A 26345-nucleotide genomic window follows, 5' to 3' on the forward strand; every position below is an offset into this window, starting at 1 on the left:
CTTCAAAATCGTTCAACAGGTTGTTTAATTTTGCTCGATAGTTACTGATGGCTGTAGCTTTTTTCAAACATGGAAAGTGATTGAATGTCTTTTCACTTATATTTTTTTGAAAAAGTTGTAATTTTTTTTTTTTAAAACTAAAAATGCTCTGACTCAATTCTGAAATATTCTTGTCCTTGCCTTGTAACGACACATTGAAATTTTGTAAACGTTCCATTATATTGGTAAAAAAACATTAAGTCCTGGATTCATTCATTGTTTTTTAATTGCGGATATGGTTGCTTTTTTATATCTAGGAATTCAACAATAGGTTCCAATAAAGCTACAAATTTGTTCAATACATCGTATGTAGATAACCATCTCACTATGCAGTACAACGATAAATCATTTATTTGTTCATTAAAATCAAGTTCATCAATAAAATTTCGAAACCTGACGGTAGTTTTTTATGAGTGGTGTAAACACATGTTCAAAATTAAAGTGTTTTGCAACAAGATGTTCTCGATGCAAAATACAATGAATTGGAATGAAATTGGGAATGCTTTCATCTTTTTTTAAAAGTCAAATTAATCCTACATTCTTATCCACCATGGCTGCTGCTGCATTAGTAGCCACACTTAGTAATTTACTTTTTTGAACATTTTTAAGGGCAATATCAAAAGCTTCCTTAATACGAGTACTATCTTTTAATGCTATTAAATCTAATAATTTTTCTCACGTCACTCCGTCCTCAAGAACGAAACGAATTAAAATTGCTAATTGTGGTTGGTCTGTAATGTCAGTTGATTTGTCAAGCGCCAAACTAAATGCTACACAATCTTTTTTTATCTTTTTCTAATTTTGATAATAAATCCACTTTTATTTCTGAAATTCGACATTCAATTGTATGTAGTGAGGTAGGAATGTCGGTAATTAACTTTAAAAGTTTTGAATTATTAGGGTCCAGTGACTCAGTTGTATCAAGAATGTTTTGCTTAATAAATTCCCCTTTGCTATAAGGCCGTTTTGCTCGTGCGATGTTCCATGATATTTTAAAACTAGCCTGTATTACAGTTTTAGATTCTTCAGTAAATTTTGTCATGAAGTCAACTTTGAAGATTTCAATGATTTAAGCTTTTTAATTTGAATTTCAGATTTTTCTGGATATTGAGACGAAACTCACGATGCAATCTTTCATAATGACATTTTAAATTCTCTACTTTGAAATTGCCCACTGTTGAACTACAGATGAGGCAAAGAGCCTTACCATTTTTCTCAATAAAAGCATAGTCTTCTTCCCATTCTTCCTTAAAATTTCTATGTTCATCAATATACTTCCGCTTCTGTTTATTGTCAAGAATCATGCTGCAAAATATTCTATAATAAAATTTTAAAAATAAAATATCAATATTTAAATCATTTGGAATTTAAATTATTGCCTTTTTATTAATATAAGAAGTACGAAATTCAGTAATGTATCTTTTTAAATTTTCTGACAAGGTAATATAAATATAACTACATTGCCGAACAGCATATGAACAGCAAATTTCATCAAGCCACTCAAAAACATTGACCAATCGAGCAGCAAAATACAGCTTATTAGGGATGGCAAACATCGATGATTTTTAGAGAAAAACATCGCTTTTTTTTCCTTTTTTTGACTTTGCCTCGAGTTTTTTTAAATTATTGTCATCATTCAGAAAAATGTCATTAGGTGATTGCCCCATTTCTACTAGAAAATTAAGAAAAATTATAAATATTTTTTATTTGTTAGTTGAGCTGCAATAAAACTTAAGAGCCACATGCGGCTCGTGAGCTGCAGTTTGGCCACCGTGGTAATATATCATGCAAGCAAGATAGCTCATTTTCCCTTTACATGTTAATTTAAAAGAAGACATCACATCCAAGTTGCTTAGGTTCTTCTCTCTCTCTCTTCTCTTCTTCTCTTCCGTCTAAGACGGGTTGAGTCTTCTCTTGAGCAGGATCTTCCAGTCTTCTCTATTCCTTGCTGTTCGAAAAAGTTCCTTATATGTTCTGCATCCCGAGATGTTCTTTATTAATTTCAGCCAGGTAATTCTTGGTCTTCCAGGTCTTCTTTTTTCAGTTGGAAAAGTATTGATTTGGACGTTAGGAAGTCTGTCTGCATCCATGTGTACAGTGTGTCCAAACCATCTCAGTTGTTGTTTTCTAATTTTTTCTATTATTGTCTTTTTATACAATAGTTCTTGTCTGACTGTGATGTTTGTTTTCTTTTCTATCCAACTTGTTCTATTTATTTTTCTTAAGCATTTCATTTCAAATGCCAGCAGTTTTTTCTCCTCTCTTTTTTTCACTGTCCATGCTTCTGCTCCATAGATGACTGTTGGTATAATTATTGCTTCATATAATTTGATTTTGGCTTGTTTAGATATCTTGTTTGTTTTCCAGATTTTCTGTAATTTTCCCATGGTGGTCCATCCTATCACTATTCTGTGTTTGATTGTTTTGAGTTCATCTATTGTTTCTGTTAGTTTTGATCCAAGGTATATGAAGTTGTCTACTTGTTCTAATTGTTCTCCGTTTAGGGTGGCTGAGATGGTAGTTCTGTTCCTCCCTATTTTCATCACTTTTGTCTTTTGTATATTTATTGTCATGTCATATGTTTTACAGGTTTCATTTAGCTTGTTGATCAACTTTTGTAGTTCATTTGGGGTTCTTGCAAGAAGGACGAGATCATCTGCATATTTGATATTATTTATGTTTAAACCGTTGACATTGATTCCAGGCTCATTGTCTGTTGCTTTCTTTACAACGTCTTCTAGATATATGTTGAATAGGCATGGGAATAATGGGCATCTTTGCATTACTCCTTTTTGGATCTCTATGGGTTCTGTTATGAGTGTGTCCTTTTTAATTATTGCATTTGTCTTAGAGTAATATTTTATCAGAAACTGTATTATATATTTGTCTATTGCTTTTTCTAGTAGAATTTTGAGAAGGATTTCTCTGTTGATGTTATCGAAAGCTTGTTAAAGTCCACAAAACAACAATATAGTTCTTTATGGTCTTCCCAGCTGAGTTCTGCTAGTTGGTGCAATGTGAAAATTTGGTCTATTGTTGAATAGTTTCCTCGGAAACCAGCTTGTTCTATGCCTATCATTTCTTCATAGGTGTTTTTTAATCTATTTTGTATAATTCTTATGAATATTTTATAGGTGTGAGGGAGTAAATTGATTGGTCTGTAATTTCTGCAGTCTCTTTTGTCTCCTTTCTTGTATATTGGGATGATCTTTCCAGTTCTCCAGTCATCTGGGATCTCTCCTGTTTGTAGTATTTTATTGAATAGGGTTGTTAAATATTCTATTGATATGCTGCCTCCATATGACCACAGTTCAGTAGGGATAGTATCAATGCCTGGTGCTTTATTGTTTTTCATCTGTTTTATTGCGTATCTAACTTCTTGTAAAATTTTTAGGTGATCATTATTTTCTTCTATTGTTGGCATTGTAGTTTTGTTTCCTTGGTGGAAGATAGTCTTAAAATGGTTTGACCAGATTTTTCTTATATATTCAATATTCCCGGTTTCAGTCATCTTGTTGTTCATCATTGTTACTGCTTTTGCTGAGAATTCCTTTGTAATTTCTCTTACAGTATCATGGAAGACTTTTAGGTTGTTTTGTTGGTATGCGTCTTGGCATTTCTTAGCTTTTTCTTCTAACCATTTTTCTTTGGCTTTTTTGCATAGGTTATCAACTTTATTTTTTAGTGCTCTGTATTTTTCTCTATTCTCTTCATTGTTTTGTTGGTTTGCAAGTATCTTGGCCTCTCTTTTCTCTTCTATGGTAGCTATAATTTCTTGGGTTATCCACGGTTTGTTTATTTTGGGTTTGGAACCTAGAGTGTCTTTTGCAATTGATAACACTGTTTCTTTTCCTTCTTCCCAGAATTTTCCGCTGTTCTGTAAGATGGAGGGTTTTAATTTCAAGCACATCTGTTCTAAAAATTGACTTCTGCTTGAGCTATCTTTTAGTTTTGATAGGTTGATGTTTTCTTCTTTTCTGATATTATTTTTCCTGTTGAATTTTATCTTCACTTTGGCAGTTAATGTTTCGTGGTCAGTGTCAAAATCAAAACTTCTTAATGTTTGTACATTATTTACTGATCTTTTCCATTGTTTGTTTATGATGATATAGTCTATGCAGTTCTTTATATTACCATCTGGGGATGTCCATGTATATTTATTATTAGGGCGTTGATAGAACAATGTGTTTCTAATCATTAGATCGTTTGCTTTACAGGAGTGGAGTAATTGTTCTCCTCTGTCGTTAAGCTCTCCGTATCCAAATTTACCCATCGCATCTTTTTTGTCTGCTGTGAACTGTCCTATTTTAGCATTAAAATCTCCCATCACTATCATGAGTTCTCTAATTTTGGGATTATCTATTTCCTGTTGTAGTTCTTCATAGAAATTTTCTATTTCTTCCTCTGAATGGTTACTGTCTGGTGCATATATTTGGATTATTTTAATTGTTTGACCTTTTTCATTTGCTTGAAGTTTGGCTGTTATTATTCTAGGAGACACTGGGTTTATTTCAATTACCGAGTGTGTAAGTTTCTTTTCAGTTAGTAATGCAACTCTTTCTCTGTGTATGTTATCTTTTCTTCCTGAGAAGTACAGTCTTCCTTTTTGGTAAATCCATGAATCCATCTCTGCACCAGTGTGTCTCTGATAAACCTAAAATACTCCATTTCAGTCTTTTTAAATTTTCCTGGACTAATTGCAATTTTCCAGGTCGGTATAGTGATCTTATGTTGAGGGTGGCTACATGTTTCACATCCTTGGCTGACCACATTGCTGATTTCTCACCTACTCTATGTGGTCTTTGAGTAGGCGCATCGGTTGTCCCATACGCAGTAGCACTATCTCGGTTTGTAGACTTTCTCCTGCTCATGAAAGAAGTTACTGGCATAATAATGTAGCCAGCTTGCCATGCCTCTGCTACATCCTTTGGTCCACGGCTCTTTATTCTTTATTCAGAGCAACCCATTTGGGTTTCTCCCCATCCACCACCCGGGGGACGCGCCTGGTAGGAGTGTGGTCTCCCCCAAGGGTTCTTAGGTTCTTAGCATCTAATTAATGGTGTGATAGGTTTCACCCAATCTACATGGTTTGCTTTATCTATTAATAGTTTTTTTTCTCCCATCAATGAAGGTTGTGAATCTGTAGTACATAACTGCTACGGGTGAGCTAAGGGATTTTTTTCCCATTTTTTTTTTTATTTCTTATTTTTTTTTTAAAGATATTTTATTTAGTTTGTGATCTAAAGCCCAAATTTAAGCCCAGATTGAATGTCATCAAAGACAAGAATGGAGCATTACTAACAGAAAAATTGGAAATCAAAAACAGATGGAAAGAATACTGTGAGGAACTGTACAGTAGAGCAGATAAAGAAAATTTGGAGAAGCCCTTTTACCAGGAAAATTCAGATTTGGAACCTCTTCCACTTAGGCATGAAGTTGAAAGAGCAGTTAAGCAGCTTAACAGCAATAAGGCCTTAGGTGCAGATGGAATCTCAGCAGAGTTAATTAAGGCCACAGGGGATGGGGAATAAGAGTGTTTCATAGATTGATTAAAGATATGGGAGACTGAAGAAGTCAGTTTTCATACCACTACATAATAAGGGAGATATGAAGGCAGAACTATTAATTTAATATCTCATGCAATCAAAATTTATTGAAGATCATGCTATATAGGATTGAGGCCAAAGTTGAGGCAGAGATGCCACAGGAACAAGCAGTTTTTAGGAAAGGTAAGGGCACCAGAGATCAGATCCTTTGCCTTAGACAGATCATAGAAAAATATAAAGAATTTAGACTCCCTCTGGTAATGTGTTTCTTAGACTATTCTAAAGCTTTTGACTGTGTTCAGCATGCACTGCTGGAAGTAATGAAAAAAAATGGATTTTCCTCAACACTATCCGGTTGATAGCCATCTTGTACAGAGAGCAAGAAACCATGGTAAGAACAGTGTTGGATTGACTGATTGGCTTCCAGTAGGAGCAGGAGTTAGGCAAGGATTTTTAATTTCTCCCTGCTTGTTTAGTATATATGTGGAGGACATCATGCGTGAAGCATTGGATAAGCTCAAGACAGGAATTGGGATAGGTGGTAGATTAATCAGTAATCTGAAGTATGCTGATGATACCATACTCCTCTGTAATGGCAAAGAAGAACTAGGATAAATTCTTGATAAAGTTAACAAGATCAGTAATAACAGACAACCTCAACAATTCAATCCTAGCAAGACGAAGATTATGGTTCTCAAAGGAAATACAAATAGGGAAGCTCTTTGAGAAATGAGTGTACCTTAATGGAGAAAGAAGAATTGAGGAAGTCAGCAAGTTTGAGTACCTGGGATCCATTATTAATGTGAAGAATTGCTGTTCAGAAGACATCAGAAGAAAATTAGGAATGGCTAAACCAACAGTCAGGGACTTGTCTAAAATCTGGAAGGATGGATCTGTATCCATGGGAACAAAGTTGAGGATTTTGGATGCAGTTGTTTTTCCAACAGCAACTCATGGATGGGAGACTTGGAACTTAAAGAGGTCAGATAGCTGCTTTTGAGACATCGTGTTACAGAAGGCTGTTCAGGATATCATATACTGAAAGGTGTACAAATGAATGGTTGTTAGAAATGATCAGTAGAACTTGAAGGCTCCTCAAGGATGTTGACAGAAGAAAGTTAAAATATTTTGGACACATTGAAAAGACAGAAGGAGGACTTCTCAGAACACTAATAGAAGGTAAAGTTCCTGGAAAAAGAGGAAGGGGTAGACTGTCAATGAGATGGATGGATGGATGGTGTGTGTGTGTGTGTGTGTGGAGTGACTGCTGATCTTCAGAGAGTTGAAGCCTCCAGAAAAGCATACAAGATTACATGGTGAGGCACATCACCGAACATATGAGTGACCATATGGCATCTACGGATATCCAGTCTAGTGAACATATGAAGTGTTATTTATTTATTTATTTTTACCATGCTCTAGAAATGAAACATCAACTTTTTTGAAGCCAATTCAGGCATTCTAGTAAGCAGGATACATTCCTGCACATTCTCCATATGAGAAGGTGGTTGTATAACTCATTTTAAGTTGAAAAACCCTCAATAAGGTTCTTTGTATCCTAAACAGAATCTATACCAAGTTCTTTGCAGCTGAAGTGCATTGTTAGTTTACTTAGCCACACTGGCTTGCAAGTAAGATATTAAAATTTATACTTTCGTCAATGGATTATCATTAATGGATATTTAGAATTCCTAGTATTTTGAGTGAGTTAATCTTAATGCTAAAGGTAATACATCACATTGCAAACAAAACAAAACAAAAAAAAATTATCATCTTCAGACTTCATGATTCATTGGGAGATGCAACATACGAGGTGCATCCAGAAAGTAAGGGCTGGTCAAGAATTTAAAAAAAAAAAAAAACTGGTATAGAATAAAAAAATAAGATTTATTATATGCTAAAATGCCTACACACTTTATTTTTCTGCATAGTTGCCATTGACTTTCCAGACATTTTTGGTACTGTAGGACCAGTTTCTTCCTACCCGCATCAAAAAAAGTCTGCCACTGAGCACTCATCTTCTTCCCACCACCGAGATAGGAGCTACTGCTTCATATGCAAGAACAAGAGGTATTGTGTGGGGCAGCCCTGCCTCACTCCATCACTGGGTGCGTGAGGCAGGGCTGTAGGGTGAGTGGTTGAAAAGTGCTCACCCAAACTTCTAAATTTGTTGGACAGTTTGATCTACAGTGCAAACTTGTGTGTTGTCAAGCAAAAGCATGATCCCTGATGACAGCATTCCTCATCTTTTGCTCTGAATTGCTTGTCTGAGTTTTTCAGCATTTCACAGTATGCATCAGCATTAATTGTGGTTCCTTGCTGAAGAAAATCAATAAGCAAGATCCCTTTTCACTCCCAGAAGACAGTGGCCACGATTTTTTTGACTGATAGTGCCTGTTTGAATGGCGGCACTGCATTGATTGTTGTTTTGACTCAATGTTTGTGTACTAAATCCACATTTCATTACCTGTAATGATGCAAGAAAAAAGTTTATCTCCATCATTTTTGTAATGCTCCAAAAATTTTTGTGCTGATTCCATATGTTGCTGTTTATTCTCATTGGCTAGCATTTTTTGCAACCCATCTGGCACACAGTTTCTTATATCCTAGCTTTTCTGTCACTATTTCATGAATGACTGAGCTTGAAACTTCTGAGAATTCAAAGAAAGTTCCGTAATTGTGAAATGACGATTCTCATGGATCAGAACCGTTCATCATGAACACTGTTGCACCCTTCTTTAAACAAATGACACTATTGCCTAACCTTAATCTCACTCATTATGTTAAGCTCATACTTTATGCAGTTGTCAGTGAATTTTTGCAGCACTGCTGTTCTCCAAACAAAAACCACATCGCACCACAAACCTTGCAACTGGCACGATTTTTTTCTATCACAGGAATCATTATAAATTCTTCGTAGAAGACAACAAACAATAATGACAAAAGTAAAATGGTCAACAGTTACTTAATGAGTAATTCTTCTATGCTATCATGCATGTGCAACTCCTCTCCTATATTTTATTTTGTGTAAATCCAGACTGGACATGCCTTGTAAAATGCACTTGTACACCAACAGGAAGACTTCCACTCCTGAAAATAGCACTCAATTCTAAAATTAGTTATGAAAATGTTGACTTTCATAGATGTAAATCAGATCATTTTGTAAAGTTTCAATTAGGATAATTAGGAAAACATGCAGCATGGGTTTACTAAGGGAATGGCATGTTTTAGCAACTTGCTCACATTCTATAATAATGTTAACACTGAGTTATATAATGGGAATGGATACACTATGATACTTTTGGATTTTGCCAAGGCTTTTGATAGAATTTAGAATGGAATATTGTTGCATAAATTGGAGAATATGGGATTGGATTATAAAATATTGGCATGGATAAGAAGATGGCTGACTGACAGATATCAAAAAGTGGTATATTTGGGGTGTGTGTGTGTGTGTAAATTTGCAAGCATCAAGATAACCAGTGGTGTGCTTCAGGAATCAGTCCTTGGTTCATTGTTATTCAATCTATACATTAATGACAATGAGAAGGTTTTGATATGTGATATACGTTACTGAAGATGCAAAGATAGGTAGGGTAATCAGGACTGCTGCTGATATGCAATACTTGGAGAATGATTTAAATAGGCTGGAATTGTGGGCATGTGAAAATGACTCATTTCATTAATAAATGTAAAGAATGCAGTTTGGTGTGATTAGATATTCAATGTCATATTATATTGGTGGGATTATTCTTGAAGAAACTGAGGAGGCTAGGGATCTTGTAGTTTTAGTAGACAGGAAGTTGAAGTTCAAAGGCCATATAGCAAAAATTGTAAATAAAACTCAGAGAATAATGGCAATGTCGAAATGAACCTTGACATGTATATAGATAAGGAAGTCATTTTGCCTCTCTACAAGGCCTCGATCAGACCTCACTTGGACTATTGTGCATAGATCTGGTCTCCTGGTGTCTGTGGTGATTCTGATACAGTGGAGATATTGCAAAGGAGAGTGATAGAAATGATATCAGGATTGTGGAATACTGATTATGAAGACAGATTGAGAATTTGTAGGCTACAGACACTAGCAAGAGAAAGAGGAGTTGATATGGTTGAGACTTACAGTTTTCTCAAAGGGTTATACAGAATTTCAGTAGATAGAATTTTTCATTTTATGTGGGGTGGGAAAAGGACACAAGAGTATCCATGGAAGTTGAAAATGAATGTTGTCCAGAATGGGGTTAGGGCTAAATTTTTCTCTCATAAAATAGTGTGTGATTGGAATGGATTACCATTGGATGTTGTGTGTGCAAGTAGCATGAATGAGTTCAAGAACAGGTATGGCAGCTGGTGCAAATAATATGGCTTTATTATTAAGAGATACCTGGAGGTATCTCTTAATAATAATTTATTAATGATTCAGTTGTTTGAAAAATTCTTTAAGCCTCTAAACTTTGAATTTTGAATGAGATCCAACTCCTCCCATCTATTGTGTGGTTCTCGAAATAATTCTCACCCATTCCCCATTTTTTTCTGTTACTAAAATATAATAAATTATATATGTAATATGCCTAAATACGGATAAAATTACAGAGTTCTGAAATTTTTTACACAAGAGATGTGTCTATCAGCAAATGACAGATCATAATCAAATTCTATACATGGCCTCAGGAGGAGGAGTACGGGATATGAAAAAGTTACATCATTACTAATTTCTGATTGACAATTTCCTCAAAATTAATCTGTTATCGTTCAAGACTCTAATATTATCAGATCTTCTAAATTTTTAGAATCTTTAGAAGATATTTCTATCTTCTAAAGCACTTTCATGTGCATTCATAAAGAGCTGAGATTAACATCTCCAATTTTGATATCAAGTTTCATGCTTGCTGTTTTCCTTCATAATTGATCCATATATAGCATGCCCACACTTCATAGAACTGAGTCTGGCAGACTGCCAAGAATAGTCAATGCATGCTGAAGGGGAGAAATAAATAAAGGATGTATGAATTGGTCACCAGTACGTGCAAAATCATGTGCTTTATATGTAAAATTTTCCAACTGTTATACAAGCAAATTAGTTACCACTTTAAAAACTACAATGTTCAAAAAAGAAAAGTTAATTTCCCGATGTGTAATAATAAGAAACTCATCCCACAAGATGGATTGATTTTCCTGTTATCGGAATGGATTCCTCTTCTTTTGGCATGCGCAGAAGTGTCGGAAGGTCTCGCATCTGTGGGTGTACAGTAGGTGAATAACAGTGGAGATAATGTATGTCCTTATCTCATACCTGATTTAACATCAAACCATCTTCTTGTACTATCAATCCACCTGAATCTTGGTCTTCCTCTGGGTCCTTTTCTTGCCACCCTGACAGAGAACACTTGTTTTGCTAATCTTTCCTCTCCTATTTTGTTTTAAGTGACTATTGATGCCATTGGTTCATTCCCCTAATTTTTCTCAGAACTAGGAGTTCTGAGAAAGATCAGGGGAATAGAACTAATCTTTCTCAGATTAGGGAATGAAAGATTAGGAGAATGTTTTATTTCTAATCCAGCTCTCATCTCAGATCAGTAAATTAAAATTGGTTTGAAAAATGTTTTGTATCTAGATTGTTTAGTGTTTTAACTAATTTTTCTCTTATTCTGTATATGTGTGTTCAGTTGACTTCCTACCATACCAGCATTGCTAATTCTGTTTTCTATTTCAATATTTAATTAACCATCATTACTAAAAATTGTGCATAAATAACTGAAATGTTTTACTTGTTCTGTAGGTTCTCCATTCATGATGCAGTTGATGTTTTTCTGCCTATTTCCATTGTGTTTATCTTTTTAATGCTGATTTTCATACCAAATTTATTACAACAGTTATTCAACTTAGTCAGGGGATTTTGCATTTTACTGGATTTCTTCAGAAGTATAATGATCAATATAAAATAAAGAACTGAGATGAACAACTCCAATTTTGATATTAGGTTTCATGCCACTTTCCTTCATAATGTGATCCATACAGATGATGAATAACAGTGGAGATAATGTGCACCCTTGTCTCACACCTAATTTAACATTAAACCATCTTCCTGTACTAATCTTGAACGGTACCTGTGGCATGACTATAAATAATAAATTACACGATAACCACAGTAATTAACTTTAATGAAATGAAAGTACAGATATTTCATACTGAAAATAACAGTACATCATCAGTGTGTAGAAACAAGCAATCAAAGGAACCTGATTACAAAGTACATATAGCAGTTGTTATTTATCAATTAAAAACTTGTCACGTGCTAGAAATTAGTGTTAATAAATAATATTATTAAACAACTAATTTTGATAGTTTCATAAGATAAGAATTTCTCAAACTTTTGGGAGAGAGAGACAATCATTCCAATTCAGATTTGACCGATGTAAAAGGGCTTTACAACTTTTTTTGAAAAGGCATTCACATTTAAATCTGCATCTATGACGAGATGCAGGTTTAAATGTGAACAGTTTTAAATATCCAGTGGGAGAAGACAAGCTTCATCTCACTGGATATTGTGTTTAGTGTCAATACTATGTTGTGCTAGACCAGACTTTTGAGGTTTCATGTATTCGATATAATATTGGTGTCCTTTAATTCTTTTTTCTACAGAATGACCTGTTTGTCCAAAGTATGTTAGATTAGATTCACACAGTATCTGGTAAACGCCAGCTAATGATCGAGGTGCCAATTTGTCTTTTGTAGATGGCAACAGATGAGAAATCTTGTTGATCGGAAAATATGTGAAAATGAGATGATACTTCTTCAAAATTCAAAAATCCTTGCAATATCTGGAAGGTAATCATCGTATAGTAAATTAACAGTGTCAGATAATGGAATGTTAAATTTGAATATGTTATACAATCAGGAAATTTCAGCTGGAAAAACAAGATTTATAGACAAGTTGAAGGTACTGCCACGAATAGCCCCCCCCCCCCCCTGTCTCCTTCTTTTGCAAACTACTTTTTGAACCATGATTACATTCACACGGTATCTGGTAAATGCCAGCTAATGATAGAGGTGCCAATTTGTCTTTTGTAAATGACAACGAATGAGAAATTTTGTTGCTTGGAAAATATGTAGGAATGAGATGATACTTCTTCAAAATTCAAAAATCTTTGCAATATCTGGAGAATAGTCATCTTATAGTAAATTAACAGTGTCAGATAATGGAATGTTGAATTTGTTATACAATCAGAATATTTCATCTGGAAAAACAAGATCTATAGACAAGTTGAAGGTACTGCCATGGGTAGCCTCCCTGTCTCCATCTTTGGCAAACTACTTTTTGAACCATCTAGAAGATACCTTGTTCTCATTCATTCATCCCAACTCGCTCATTGGTTTCATTATGTTGATGATGTCTTTGTATTTGGCCTTATTCTGAAAATGAACTTACCAGTTTTCTACAGCAGATCAGTAGCCTTCACCCATGCATCCAGTTCACCATGGAAAAAGAAAAGACTGGTAGTTTACCATTCTTGGACATCCACCTTACATAACAGCCTCTGGTAATTTATCAATCAGTGTTTATCGAAAACCTGCCTTTACTGGCAGATTCATCCATCAAAACTCTGCTCATCACACCTCTCAAAAAATTGGTGTTATCAAGTCCTTAATTAATAGAGCACATAAAATGTGCTCCTCTCCCTCAAGCTTACAATAAGAACTTCTCACTATCAAAATGTTAATGGAATTTAATGATTACAACCCTAATCAAATATCCAGCAGACAATAAACTCCTATATTCTAACACCCTAAGGTCTGTTTCTTCAACAGACCTTAGGGTTCCGATCCCTTATATTTCTGGCATCTTGGAACCGATTGGTAGAATTTTGAAGAAGTATCACCTCATTTCCACATATTTTCGAATCAACAAAATTTTTCATCTGTCGACATCTACAAAAGACAAATTGGCACCTCTATCATTAGCTGGCATTTACCAGATACCATGTGAATGTAATTTAACATACTTTGGACAAACAGGCCATTCTGTAGAAAAAAAAGGATTAAAGAACATCAGTATTATATTGAATACATGAAACTTCAAAAGTTCTGGTACAACATAGTATTGACACTAAACACGATATCCAGTGGGATGAAGCTTGTCTTCACAATAGATGCAGGTTTAAATGTGAATGTGAATTAGAATGATTGTCTCTCTCTCTCTCTCTCCCAAAATTTTGGGAGATTCTTATCTTATATAACCATCAAAAATAGTTGTTTAATAATATTATTTATTAACACTAATTTCTAGCACTCGGCAACAGTTTTTAATTGGTAAACCACTGACTGCTGCATGTACTTTGTAATGTAATTCTGATTCCTTTGATTGCTTGTTTCTACATACTGATGATGTACTGTTATTTTCAGTATGAAATATCTGTACTTTCATTTCATTAAAGTTAAGTACTGTGGTTATTGTGTAATTTATTATTCATCTTCCTGTACCTTCTTCAATTCTAACTGGTGACTTACAACTCAAATACTGACTATGTATTGCTCAATATTATGTACTATTCACACCATATAATTGTAGAATTTGAAAATAGCATTTCTTTTGGCACCTTGTCATATTTCTTTTCCAGATCTACAAAACTTAAGCATAGATCCTTGTTATATTCTTATGATTTCTCAACTATTTGTCTTAAAGTGAAAATTTGATCCCGACAACCTCTATTTGGCCTGAATCCAGCTTATTCCTCATCATGCTTTCCTTTCACAATTTTTCTTAGCTGTTTCTCATGTATTCTTGCATAAATCTGTTACAAGGAATACTCATTCCTCTGTAATTTTCACATTGTTTTTAGAGATGTATTCTATGAGACCGCTACTCCAGTCATCTGAAATTTGACTCTCTGACAAGCAGTGGCATAGCTAGAGCTGTTGCCACCCGGGGCAGTTCCTGAGTTTGCCATCCCTCTCAATACATACCAAAAGTATTACGAAAAGTCAAAACGATGTATATGGAAATAAATTAAAACACTATGTTTATTTTTGAAGTAAAACTTTAATTTCAATATTCTAAAATGTTATTTTTCTTTCTTTTCTGTTAGCAAAATCATCGATGACATTGGCGAAGTCCATTTCATAGTAATGTAGGTAATTCCTGATCAAATTTTATTTAGAAAAACTCCTCTCACAACTAGCAACACTTACAGCAATTGTGAGGAAAATTCGCAGTAGTATTACAATATTTGGAACTGAGTTCTCGAGACTGTATTTTAGAATTAACTGCAAAAGTTCCAAAAAGGTTAAAAGTGCTGCCCGGGGTGGACCACACCCTCCGCACTCCCCTAGCTATGCCACTGCTGACAAGGCCTTCTGAATTATGCTATGTAGCCACTGTAAAACTTTTATACCTTCATATTTGAGCATTTCTGGTTGAATATTATTCCATTGCAGCCACCTTTCTACATTTCAGAGTTTTGATGGCTTTTTCTACTTCAAATAGAAAAATACAATCAGGAATGCATATTTATATTTATTCCTGATTGCATTCTTATTGAGTGGTTTCTACCACCATACTGTCACTACAAATGACAAAAGGTCAGAAAAATCCTTGAAAGGAAGTCGAGGGATGCCGAAGTTACTTTCATGGTTGGTGCAAAAGTTACTTTAAAATTTTTATTGTCTAGTGTTAGTAATTCCATCCCTCAACTTCTTCCTCAACCCTTTCATTATCTGAGCATCTCTTCCCCATTTTTGGTAAAAATGAATGGTATAGAAATAATCTAGAGAATTAAACTTATAGAATGTTTACTAATAATTGATACTGAATGTTACTTTAACATGTTTCATTGTCTTTTTTTTTTTTTTTTGGCTGACAGTATACTTAAGGAACTTATCAGAAACAACAAAAACAATCTCAAATGCTTTTTTCTACCATTGTTTTACAAATTAAAAATTAATTTATTCAATTTAATGTGCCTTGCAAGTAAATTACTTTCAATGACTCATTGAACATTCTGATGAAAGTATTTTCTTCTAAGTAAGGCATAGATGCTGCTTGCCAATCTACAGTGTAGTGTTCTGCAAGAATATGTGCCATAAGTCTACTTCTTTCTTCTCTTTTGTCATTTGGCACATCATGCGAAGTCTGTATGTTTTTGTGTGAACTATACGCTTGCTGGCTTAGTAGAGGTTTTGAATGTTACATATACTAATTAATGACTTCCAGATGTCATGAAGTATAATTTCTTAGGGGATATTAAATCCCACATTGTTTCAAAACTGAATAAGAAACTCAAAGATCGGAATGAAAGCGTTTCATGCCGAATATAGTAAACTATAAAAGTATTGGCGAATAGTAGCGTAAGCCAAAGCACGTAGTACAAACTAGGGCAACTCGCAGCAAAGGTGGGTAAAGATCTGATCACTATTCTTAGTATTTCCCATAATGTATAACATCATATATCTCCTAGGAGATGTGTTTTACATTATGGGAAATACTAAGAATAGTGATCAGAGATTTACCCACCTTTGGTGTTCTGCAAGGATGTGTGCCACAAGTCTACTTCTTTCTTTTCTTTTATTTTCATTGTCATCTATACCCCTTTTTTTATAATTTCAAAGCTTCTCTTAGTTTGACCACATGTACTTATCCTCAGGAACAAGGGATGTTGTATAACCCCAGCATGCTTATAGAATGGAATGCTATCTTTATGGATCCCTTGAACATTCTGATGAAAGTATTTTCTTCTAAGTAAGGCATGGATACTGCTTGCCAATCTACAGTGTTCTGCAAGGATGTGTGCCACAAGTCCACTTCTTTCTTCGCTTTTATTTTCATTGTCATCTACACTCCTTTTTTTTATAATTTTAAAACTTCTAGTTTGACCCACATATACCTATCCACATATATCCTTTATGGAAACATAGGAAGCTTTGTAAGGTGTTAACTGGTTTGAAAGCTATTCTGACCTGGGTGGATTTTAATAATTGGGCTATCTGTCTTGACATGTTGCCAATGTATAGTAAGGAGTTAGTGCCTTCATAATTGATTTCCAAGTTATAGGATATTCATGACTTATTTTTTCACAGTATTAAAAACACCACACACACTTTTATCACAAAGATGTTTTATTAACGCTTATATTTTGCTGATTTTCAACTCGGCATCATCAGAGCACAACACACTTGTATATGTGACAGTGAGTGAGTGAAACAATATAATTGCAAAAGACAAAAGATCTGAAGTCCTATTTTTGGCACCCTCTAACAAAAAAAAAAAGAAAAAAAAAGCAGTTATCCAGGAGTTTTTCTTAGGATAACTGTCTCCCAAATTTTTGGCAAATTCCTGCGCCATACATTCTTAGCCAACGGTTACAATCCCTACAAAATAGATAAAATACTACATAGGCCCATTACTCTGCCCCCCCCCCCCCCCAATACACAAGAATACAACATGACCATTTCTATTTGCTATATCAGAGGTACATCAGAAAAGATAGCCAAAGTATTGTTGAAACATGGCCTTCGCACTACTTTCAAACCTCATGTCAAGCTGGCAACTCTGATCGGCTTGCCTAAGGATAAACTTCACCCTTTAGCATACTCAGGAGTGTATGAAGTTCCTTGTGACTGTGACTTGGCCTATTATGGGCAAACAGGAAGATCAGTGAACATCTGCCTGGAAGAACATGAAAGATACATTCGCTACTATTACTATGTCAAGTCGGGACTGCAGACCACGCTTTGGACACTCCTTCACACAGAATTAGATGGAGGAAAACGAATGTGCTATTTAGGAGTCGTTATAGATCTGAAAGATTATTTTTTGAGTCAGCAATGGCTTTGAAGAATTCTCCCAACTTGAACAAATATGGTTGCATTAATTTGCCAAAATTTGGGAGACGGTTATCCTAAGAAAAACTCCTGGATAGCTGCTTTTTTTTTTTTCCCATTAGAGGGTGCCAAAAATAGGACTTTAGATCTTTTGTCTTTTGCAATTATATTGTTTCACTCACTCACTGTCGCATATACAAGTGCGTTGTGCTCTGATGATGCTGAGTTGAAAATCAGCGAAATATAAGCGTTAATAAAATATCTTTGTGATAAAAGTGTGTGTGGTGGTGTTAATACTGTGAAAAATAAGTCATGAATAACCATCGACACCTAAACTTATCTGTTAGATTAAGTTATAGGATAGTGTATCAGAAAATAACAATTTCTTCAATAACTTTTTTTGAGTAACTATTTTGGAGGAATGGGCAAAATAGGATTTTAGATTATTTTAACTTCATCATCCTCAGGTATATTTCATGCTCTGTTTTTTTTTTTTTTTTTAAGTTCTGATGATACCTAGTTTTTGTTGAGAATGGTAGAAGGAGCTTGCATGCAAGTACTTGACCTTGTGAGTTTTTTTCTTGTAGATTCTAATGTTAAGTGTGTGCAATTTACGTTTCTATCCTATGACTTACTTTCCATCCATTCATTTGAGTTTATTGTTCCCATTTCTTTGATCTCTTTCTCCATGCTCACTGTTCTGCAGACCTCATATTATTTTTTCATTATATTGTGCTGCATTTGTTGTTGCTGTTTAACTCAGCAGAAATGTCAAGTCAAGTACATCACTAGAAAAGTATCTCATTATTCTAACATCTGTTTGCTTTAAGCAGAAATTCTTAATCTTTATGAATGTGCAACATAAATACAAAGAATTGGAAATTTGTATTTTTTTAAATTAGCCCTTTTTAACAAGTTTTTTCTAGGTGGGAAAGTATTTGATACAAGATAATAAATTATATGCTTTTTGTATCTTGTTATAAGCAAAACATTTTGCATGTAACTCGCAACTAAGAGCAGTTGACTTCCATCAAGTTGCCCTTTTTTTTTTTTTTTTTTTTTTTTTTTTTTTTTTTTTTTTTTGTTAATCGCATAATGCACACTATACTTCCTAGAGAGGACATATATCTTGCCATACATTATGATTAGAGATCACTTCACAGGCTGGTTTGAATGTTTATTAATTGATGGATGGATGGCAGAAATCATATTTCTCATATACATTAGCAAAATGGTGTATTGCCATATTTTTGCTGCCATCTCAGTGTAAGTAATTATAACAAGAAGTTGGAAAGCATAAGAAATTATATTCCTGTAAAAATTACAGTGAAAATATTTTTACTGTAATATAAGCAAACAGAAGCTTGTATGAAACATCTTTGTGTTGCTATTTGTATATAGATTGTTATTAATGTATTGCTGTTAGCTTCACTACTAACAAATATTTCATTCCAAAGCTAAGGGCATCATCAGGGTAGAACAAACAAGCAATTCAAAGAGACAGAATACGCAGTGTATTCACCAATAACAGCAAGTGCTATGTGCTAAAGAATCCTTTAGCACACAACTGAAGGGTCCTTAGAGGATTAAAAACAATTTAAATGATATAAAAACAAAACGTTTTCTTGTCAAAAGCTTTAGCAAGGCCCAAAAGTATCCTGGTGTATCCATTCCTCTTCTAACTCAGCCATTACATTATAATAAAATATTAGCAAGTTACTAAACATGATCTTCCCTTATTCAGTCAGTACTATTCATTGCAAAGTATAGATTCTGTGTTGACCCGGGGTGCTTAAGGGTCAAAGCTATATAACTGGGAGGAGACCTCCACATAGGAATGTGGAGAACTAACCAGGACTTCTGACCTAATGTCCAATCCTCACCTTCTTGTGGTGCACCTTGTTAGGTATCTACCTAGATACCAAATGGACAAGGATGGGCTGGCAATTTGGGATATCGCCAACCAAATTGTATTCTTATTGGCTTAAACAAAAATTTCAAATGATAGTGCAACATGACAGAATTTCATGCCGGCTGGGGCGTCGCCTGGTTAAACAAGGCCCCCATTGTTTTCTCCAGGGCAAACAGCAAAAAGTCAGCTATCTCAGCTGGAGATAGCTGAGTAATTGAATAAGTACCAGATCGACATAATAGGGGTGACTGAAACAAAAAAAGGCAAAAACTGGTGAGATTCTTCTGAGCAATAAATACAAAATGTTATATTCAGGCAATGACAATCAAGGAAAAGAAGGAGTAGCCATAGTATTCAACACTAAATACAAGGCTAATCTTCTTGAATGGCAGGCAGTCTCAAGTAGAGTGACGTGGACAAATATGAGAATGGGGAACTGGACAATGAGACTTATTTGTGCCTATGGTGGTCCCACAGAAGGTTCTGCTAAGGTAGAAGTGGAGGAATTTTTTGCAGCTTTAGAGAAAGCAACTGACCCAATGCAAAAGGAAAAGTTGGTCCTTTTTGGGGATCTAAATAGAAGAGTAGGAAATGATTGTCAGACATACAAAAATATTTTGGGAACATTTGGAGAAAAGAGCAAAACTAATAATAATGGCAAATACTTGTTGGATAAAAATAAATGAAAAGTTGTCTGAAAAACAATCTATAAACCAAGGAGTAAGACAGGGATGCCCTCTGTCTCCAACACTTTTCAATATTTACATTAATGAAATATTAATACAGTGGAACACCTTAAACAATCAAGGTATGGAAATTTCCGGGAAGAACAAAATAAATACACTATTATTTGCAGATGATCAGGTAATAATATCAGAAAAGGAAGGCAATTTACAAAGAGTAATATATAATTTAAACATTATTGTAGAACAGTTTGGAATGAAAATTTCCATAGATAAAACTAAAACAATGGCATTTTATGGACAAACTGCAGTTAGAAGCAAAATAGTTATTAATAATAAAATAGTAGAACAGATAAATACTTTCAGTCATCTTGGATGTGAAATATCATATGAAGGAGAAAAAGACATAAAATTAAAAACTTCAGAATTTTTACAGATTATAGGCCTGATAAATAGAACACTCAACCCAAATATAGTACAAAAAGAATCACTTGAAAATATACAATACTTTAGTAGTGCCTACATTATTATATGGAACTGAAATTTGGGCAATAAACAAACAAGATAAACAAAGAATAAAAATAAGTGAAATGAGATTTATGAGATATTTATAACTGCAAAACATTGTTCCTCAAAAAAAAGGAACAAAGACATTTTAAAAGAACTAAAAACAAAATCAAAGAAGAAAAACTAAACAATTATAAACAAAAATGGATTGAAAATGTAAACCAAATGGCCAACACCCGACACCCCCAAAACAAATACTAATATAAGCCAATAAGAAAAAGAAGGCAGGGTAGATCTAAAAAAGGATATTGGTTGGATAATGAGATGGGTAATTAGTGTTATGATGATGATGACCTGCTGGATTTCTGCTCAGGACATGAACTGGTTATTAAAAACACACCATGTTCCAACATAAAAATGTGCACAAATTCACATGGAGAGAAGAGGCAAGGAATAAGTCTCATTGACTATGTTATTGTTTTCCCACTGGTGCAGGACACCAGAGTGTTCGGAGGATTTGAAATCACCATTTAGTCTTGAGCAAGATAAAATTGAATTTCATATTGAAAAGAAGAACATATAAGAAAATTTTAAAGCAAATAAAAGTTGAGCATCTCTCAGATGTGAACTATAGACTAAAATACGCAAATATTATTCAAGAAAAAATGAAAGAGTTTGAGAACAGGAATCAAACCTTGGAGATTCAGTGGCAAGCCCTGAAATAAACACTGATTGATTCAGCCAGAGGCATATGGTGAGGTTGTCTGCAAGGATAGAAAAATCAGAACTCCATGGTGGACACAGGAAGTTAAAGAGGCAGTAAAGGAAAAGAAGAAAGCATATCTAAAGTTCCTGGCAAATAAGTCAGATTGTACTCTTAGAGAATACAGAGACAAATGTAAGAATGCTAAACACTGTGTAAAACTGGCCAAACAAAATCATGGGAGAACTTTGACAAGAACATAGAAAATAAATATCAAGTAGGTGGCAAGATATTCTGTAGGTTGTTGAAGAAGCTCAGAAATGGAGAAAAGAGTGCTGTAAAAGGAATTAGAGATGATAAAATGACTAATGACTGGTTCAGATCCTATCTGAATAATAGAAAACAATATACCAGCTATGACATATTTAAAAGCACAACAAACATCATAAAATACGAAGTCCCACAAGGGTCAGTACTAGGACTCATCCTATTTATAATATATGTTAATGATCTATGTAAATACAAACTTTTTGGCAAAATGATATCATTTGCTGATGATACGGCTTTAGTATACACTGAAACAACCCTTGAAGATCTAAAAAATCGGATTAATAGCGATATGTTAAAACTAAGTATATGGTTTAGCAACAATGGATTTAACATTAATACCGACAAAACGAGATATATGTACTTTACATTAAACCAATTAGATCACAGTATAAGTATAAAATGGCATGAAAGGAAATGTAGTGATACTCTAAATTGTAAATGTAGCTTAATCAAAAAAACAAAAACCGTCAGGTATTTGGGTCTCCATATCAATAGCAATTTGAAGTGGAACTCCCACACCATTTTCTTAACAAATAAGTTTAGGTTCATAATTAACAGAATATATTATGTTAAAAAATTTGTAAATGCAGCATTCTTAAGATGTTTATACTATTCCTGGGTAAATTCTTCACTGCAATATGGCATTACCTGTTGGGGCGGAGACTATTATAACAATCTGCTTCCATTAATAAGAATGCAAAATAGAATAATTAGAGCCATAACTACTACCGACTTCACACACTCAACCAATGATCTGTATATCGTTCATAATATTCTACCATTTCAGAAACTATATCTCTATGGTTGTCTGTTATATGTAAAAAGAAATACTCAAAGTTTCTTGGTTTATAATGTAGACTGTGGATTGCTCTGCAGTCGAAACATGCTGGAAGTACCTAAGGCTAACAAAGAAATTTTTCATAAATCTTTCGAGTATATTGCGATGAGTAACAATAATAAACTTCTGAATGAAATTAAATCTATAACCTCAGAATATGTATTCAGAAAAAGATTGAGAAACTACCTTATGGGATTAAAGAATGTTGGCAATTATTTTAAACGTATAGTATAAGAGATCATTATAACTCATATATCATAACCAATTAAGGTATTGATTTACAAATTGGTTCATTCAATTAGGTATTAAAACATCAACATGTACATTATTATAAGTGGTAAGGGAGCCCTCTTAGATGCGGTTCCTGGATCTCGTGTCTGTTTTGAGCTAATTACTTTTCTAGTAACCAGTATGGCTATGGTTACACATATTTGCATTAACTAAACTTACATTACTCTAAACCAGTTACTTATAACTATGAAACCATTCAAAATATATTACATTCTACTTGCATATATGGGAAAACTTTTTATTAACCATAATAAAATAGTAGCCAAAATAAGTGTTAGTACCAACAGAATATGATAATAATACTTGAATTTTATTTTGTAACATTGTACTGTGCATTGAATTGTATTGTGAAATATTGTCATAATAATATGTATAATTTATATACATGATGTGAATAATAAAAACTGCCAAACTGTTAAAGGTGACATGAAAACAGGAGAAAAATATATCCCTGAGGTATGGAGTAATTACTTCATATTACTCCTAATTACTTTACTATAAAGCTCTTTGCTTTATGTGGACTATGTTAAACTTCTAAATAAATCCGCTACAAGTTTGCAAGATTCCCTGACTAAATTGAATAACTGTTGTAATAGATATGGTATGAAGGTCAGCATTAAAAAGACAAAGAAAATAGGAAGAAACATTGAAAATATCAACTGTATTGTGAATAGAGAACCCATAGAACAAGTAAAACATTTCAGCTACTTAGGCACGATTTTTAGCGAAGATGGTAAATTAAATATTGAAATAGACAACAGAATCAACAAAGCTGGTATGGTAGGAAGTTAACTGAATAAATTCATATGGAATAAGAGAGAAATTAGTCGGAACACTAAATAAGCTGTATACAAGACAGTGTTCAAACCAATTTTAACTTATGGATCTGAGAGCTGGTTCAGAGTAAAACACTTGAACAAAAGACTGGAGACTGCACATATGAGAGTCCTGAGAAAGATTAGGGGCATGAAGAGATGGTATCAATGGCAATATCATATTAAAAATAAGGATATTAGTAAATAACTTGATATTGTCAGCATCCAGGAATGCATTAGCAGAGCTAATCTCAGGTGGTATGGTCACTTGAACACAATGGGAGAGAAAAAATTAGCAAAACAAGTGTTTTCTGCTAGGTTGGCAGGAAAAAGACCTAGAGGAAGACCAAGATATCGGTGGATTGATACAGTAAAAAGTGCCTTAGAAGACAGAAATATAGGACCTGATAATATTGGAGTCTTTACAGGTAACAGACTGAGTTGGAGGAAAATTATAGATAGGAAGTTAGTAACATTGTAAATTTTTCATGTAGTACTATCATATCCTGTACACCCCTTGAGGATATATATATATATCAGAAATTTGATGATGATGATGACGACTCTAATGATCCTGATAGGTTGATAGTTAGGTACATCAGTCTTTGCACAATCCTTTTGTAATGGGATTATCATACATTCTTTTGATTCTTGTGGAATCTTCCCTGTGTTGAAACTCAAATTATACACTATATCAAAAGAAGAGCCTGATCAGCTGAACATACAGCATTCATTCTACATCCCATCAGGTTGTATTGCTGAAATCACATTCAGTTTGTGCAACAGTTCTTGTACCTGCTCCTTGTACACCAGAGTTTCTTCTTCTAGTGTAGAGATAGCATTTAGCTCCATGTTGTATACATTAGGTTGATATCATTTAGCAGAATAGGCATTCATTAGTTGAACAATCTCTTCATCTACCATCCAACATACCATTCCCATTGACATGAGTTATTCTTTCACATTCATTCATTCTTTAATTTGCAACATGACAATAGAATTCGTTTGGCCTGTTTCTAACCTTGCAGAGCCAGTTTCTTTTCACACACAGTTAGCCTTCTGTTCAGTAGTTGCAACTCTTCTGGCCTGCACCTTATAATTTTCAGAACTGACATATCATGCACACAGTGTTCCTTCCATATCATCCTTTTCTTAAGAATCTCTTGTTTCATACAACTGCACATCCATTTTGCTCCCATCCTCTTTTTTCTTTGTACTCTAGAGACATATTTCAATATTGCATAATTGATATATTTTTTAAAATACTTCCTATACATTGCCAATATCCTTTCCATCTAGCAAACAATACTTGGTAATTGAACTTAGAATTTTCCTCATTTGGTCATAATTGAGAATAAGCAGTTGATGTTTTCTATATTCCTGCCTATTTTCATAGTTATGGTGTTTTTATTGCTAATTTTTATTAATTTAACAGTCAGTTTTTAATGCAATGTTTCAAGAAATGAAAATTCAAGAAATGGTTTATGAGATGAAAGGTTGAATAACAGACTGTATATACTCATAAGAAATTCTCTCAATAGTTATATCATTAAAGAATGCCTTTAAAAAACTTTTAATGAGAAATGTATAATTATTTTAAGGTAGTTTTTGCTTATGCTGCATAACTCAATGAATTTACATTTGTAGGCAAAAAATGTTAAGAATTTTCTGAGAGAATTTAACGGATTTTCTTTCCACAAGGATTCTGAAGAATATAAGAAAAGAGAACTGTATTTAACTAAGTAAGTCCCTATTAGCAAATTCAACTCTGTACCCATTTTAGGTAAATAAAAAATTTATGTTGATTTTTTTTAAAGTTATAATATTCGTGAAGGCAACAGGTGAACAAACTTACATTTGTAATCATGTCTTTGTTCATTATTCATTTGTTTAGGGAAAAAGGAATCATCACTACAAATATTTGAGCTATATATCTTAATAAGTAAAAGAAAAATCTTATTTTGAAAGTTATTAAAAAAGATTAAAAACTGTAATAATTAAACTCTTATGTTTAGCAAAGTAAAATAAAAATGATAAATTTTAGTAATTTTAAAGGATTAAAAGCTTTTAAATTATACTTGCCAAGAAACTATATTATTTTTTAATCCTTTATCCAAGTGTAAGCAAAAAGATTGCGATGAAGTGTCTTCACAACTAGGCTACTTTTATACAGAGGCTGATGACTTCACATCAATTGCCTTAGTATCCCATAATGCAAAGCCTGTTTCCTTTCATATGTGTTTTGCATTATGGTATACTAAGGTAATTGATGTGACGTTGTCAGCATCAATATACAAGTAACCTATTTGTTGTTTCTCTCCTTGATGAAGTCATCAGTTTGGATAAAGACACAATTGAAAGACTTAAAACTCATTTTGCAAGACCTCCTAGATTTTATGGCCTTCCAAAAATCCATAAGATTGACTATCCTCTTTGTCCAATAGTAGATTGTATTGATTCTCCTACTTACCGTATAGCCAAATATCTAGCTAAATTATTGAAATCTTACATTGGCAACTCTAATTCTTTTTTAAAAAACTCCTCAGATTTCTTAGAAAAATTAAAAAATGTCTCATTACAACCTACAGATCTTATTGTTAGTTTTGATATAGAATCTTTATATACCAATGTACCTCTCAAGGAAACTTTAAAATTACTTGCTGACATCTTTCCTCAAGATATTATAAAACTATTCGATTTCGTAATACATTCTGGATATTTCGTATGTCAAAAGAAATTTTATAGCCAAGTAGAAGGAACGGTCATGGGAAGTCCTCTTTCTCCGGCTTTAGCCAACTTTTATTTAGAACATTTAGAAAAAGTCCTCTTCGCATCTATTTTCCCTCAACCATCTTTTTGGGTAA

General features: G+C 33.8%; 1 protein-coding gene across 4 annotated transcripts in view; it reads left to right on the top strand.

Annotated features, from left to right (window-relative positions):
- LOC150101039 (uncharacterized) overlaps positions 1–26345 on the top strand; it is a 592625-nt gene that overhangs the window by 126801 nt on the left and 439479 nt on the right. For all 4 annotated transcript variants that reach the window (XM_090401634.1, XM_090401633.1, XM_090401632.1 and 1 more), the window contains exon 5: positions 25129–25223. In XM_090401634.1, the coding sequence (XP_090257760.1) occupies positions 25129–25223 (95 nt within the window). The remainder of the gene's footprint in view (positions 1–25128; positions 25224–26345) is intronic.

The sequence above is a fragment of the Typopeltis vanoorti genome, chromosome 12 (genome assembly GCF_054136105.1).
Source record: "Typopeltis vanoorti isolate ZY-2024b chromosome 12, IOZ_Tvanoo_1.0, whole genome shotgun sequence".
NCBI lineage: Eukaryota > Metazoa > Arthropoda > Arachnida > Uropygi > Thelyphonidae > Typopeltis > Typopeltis vanoorti.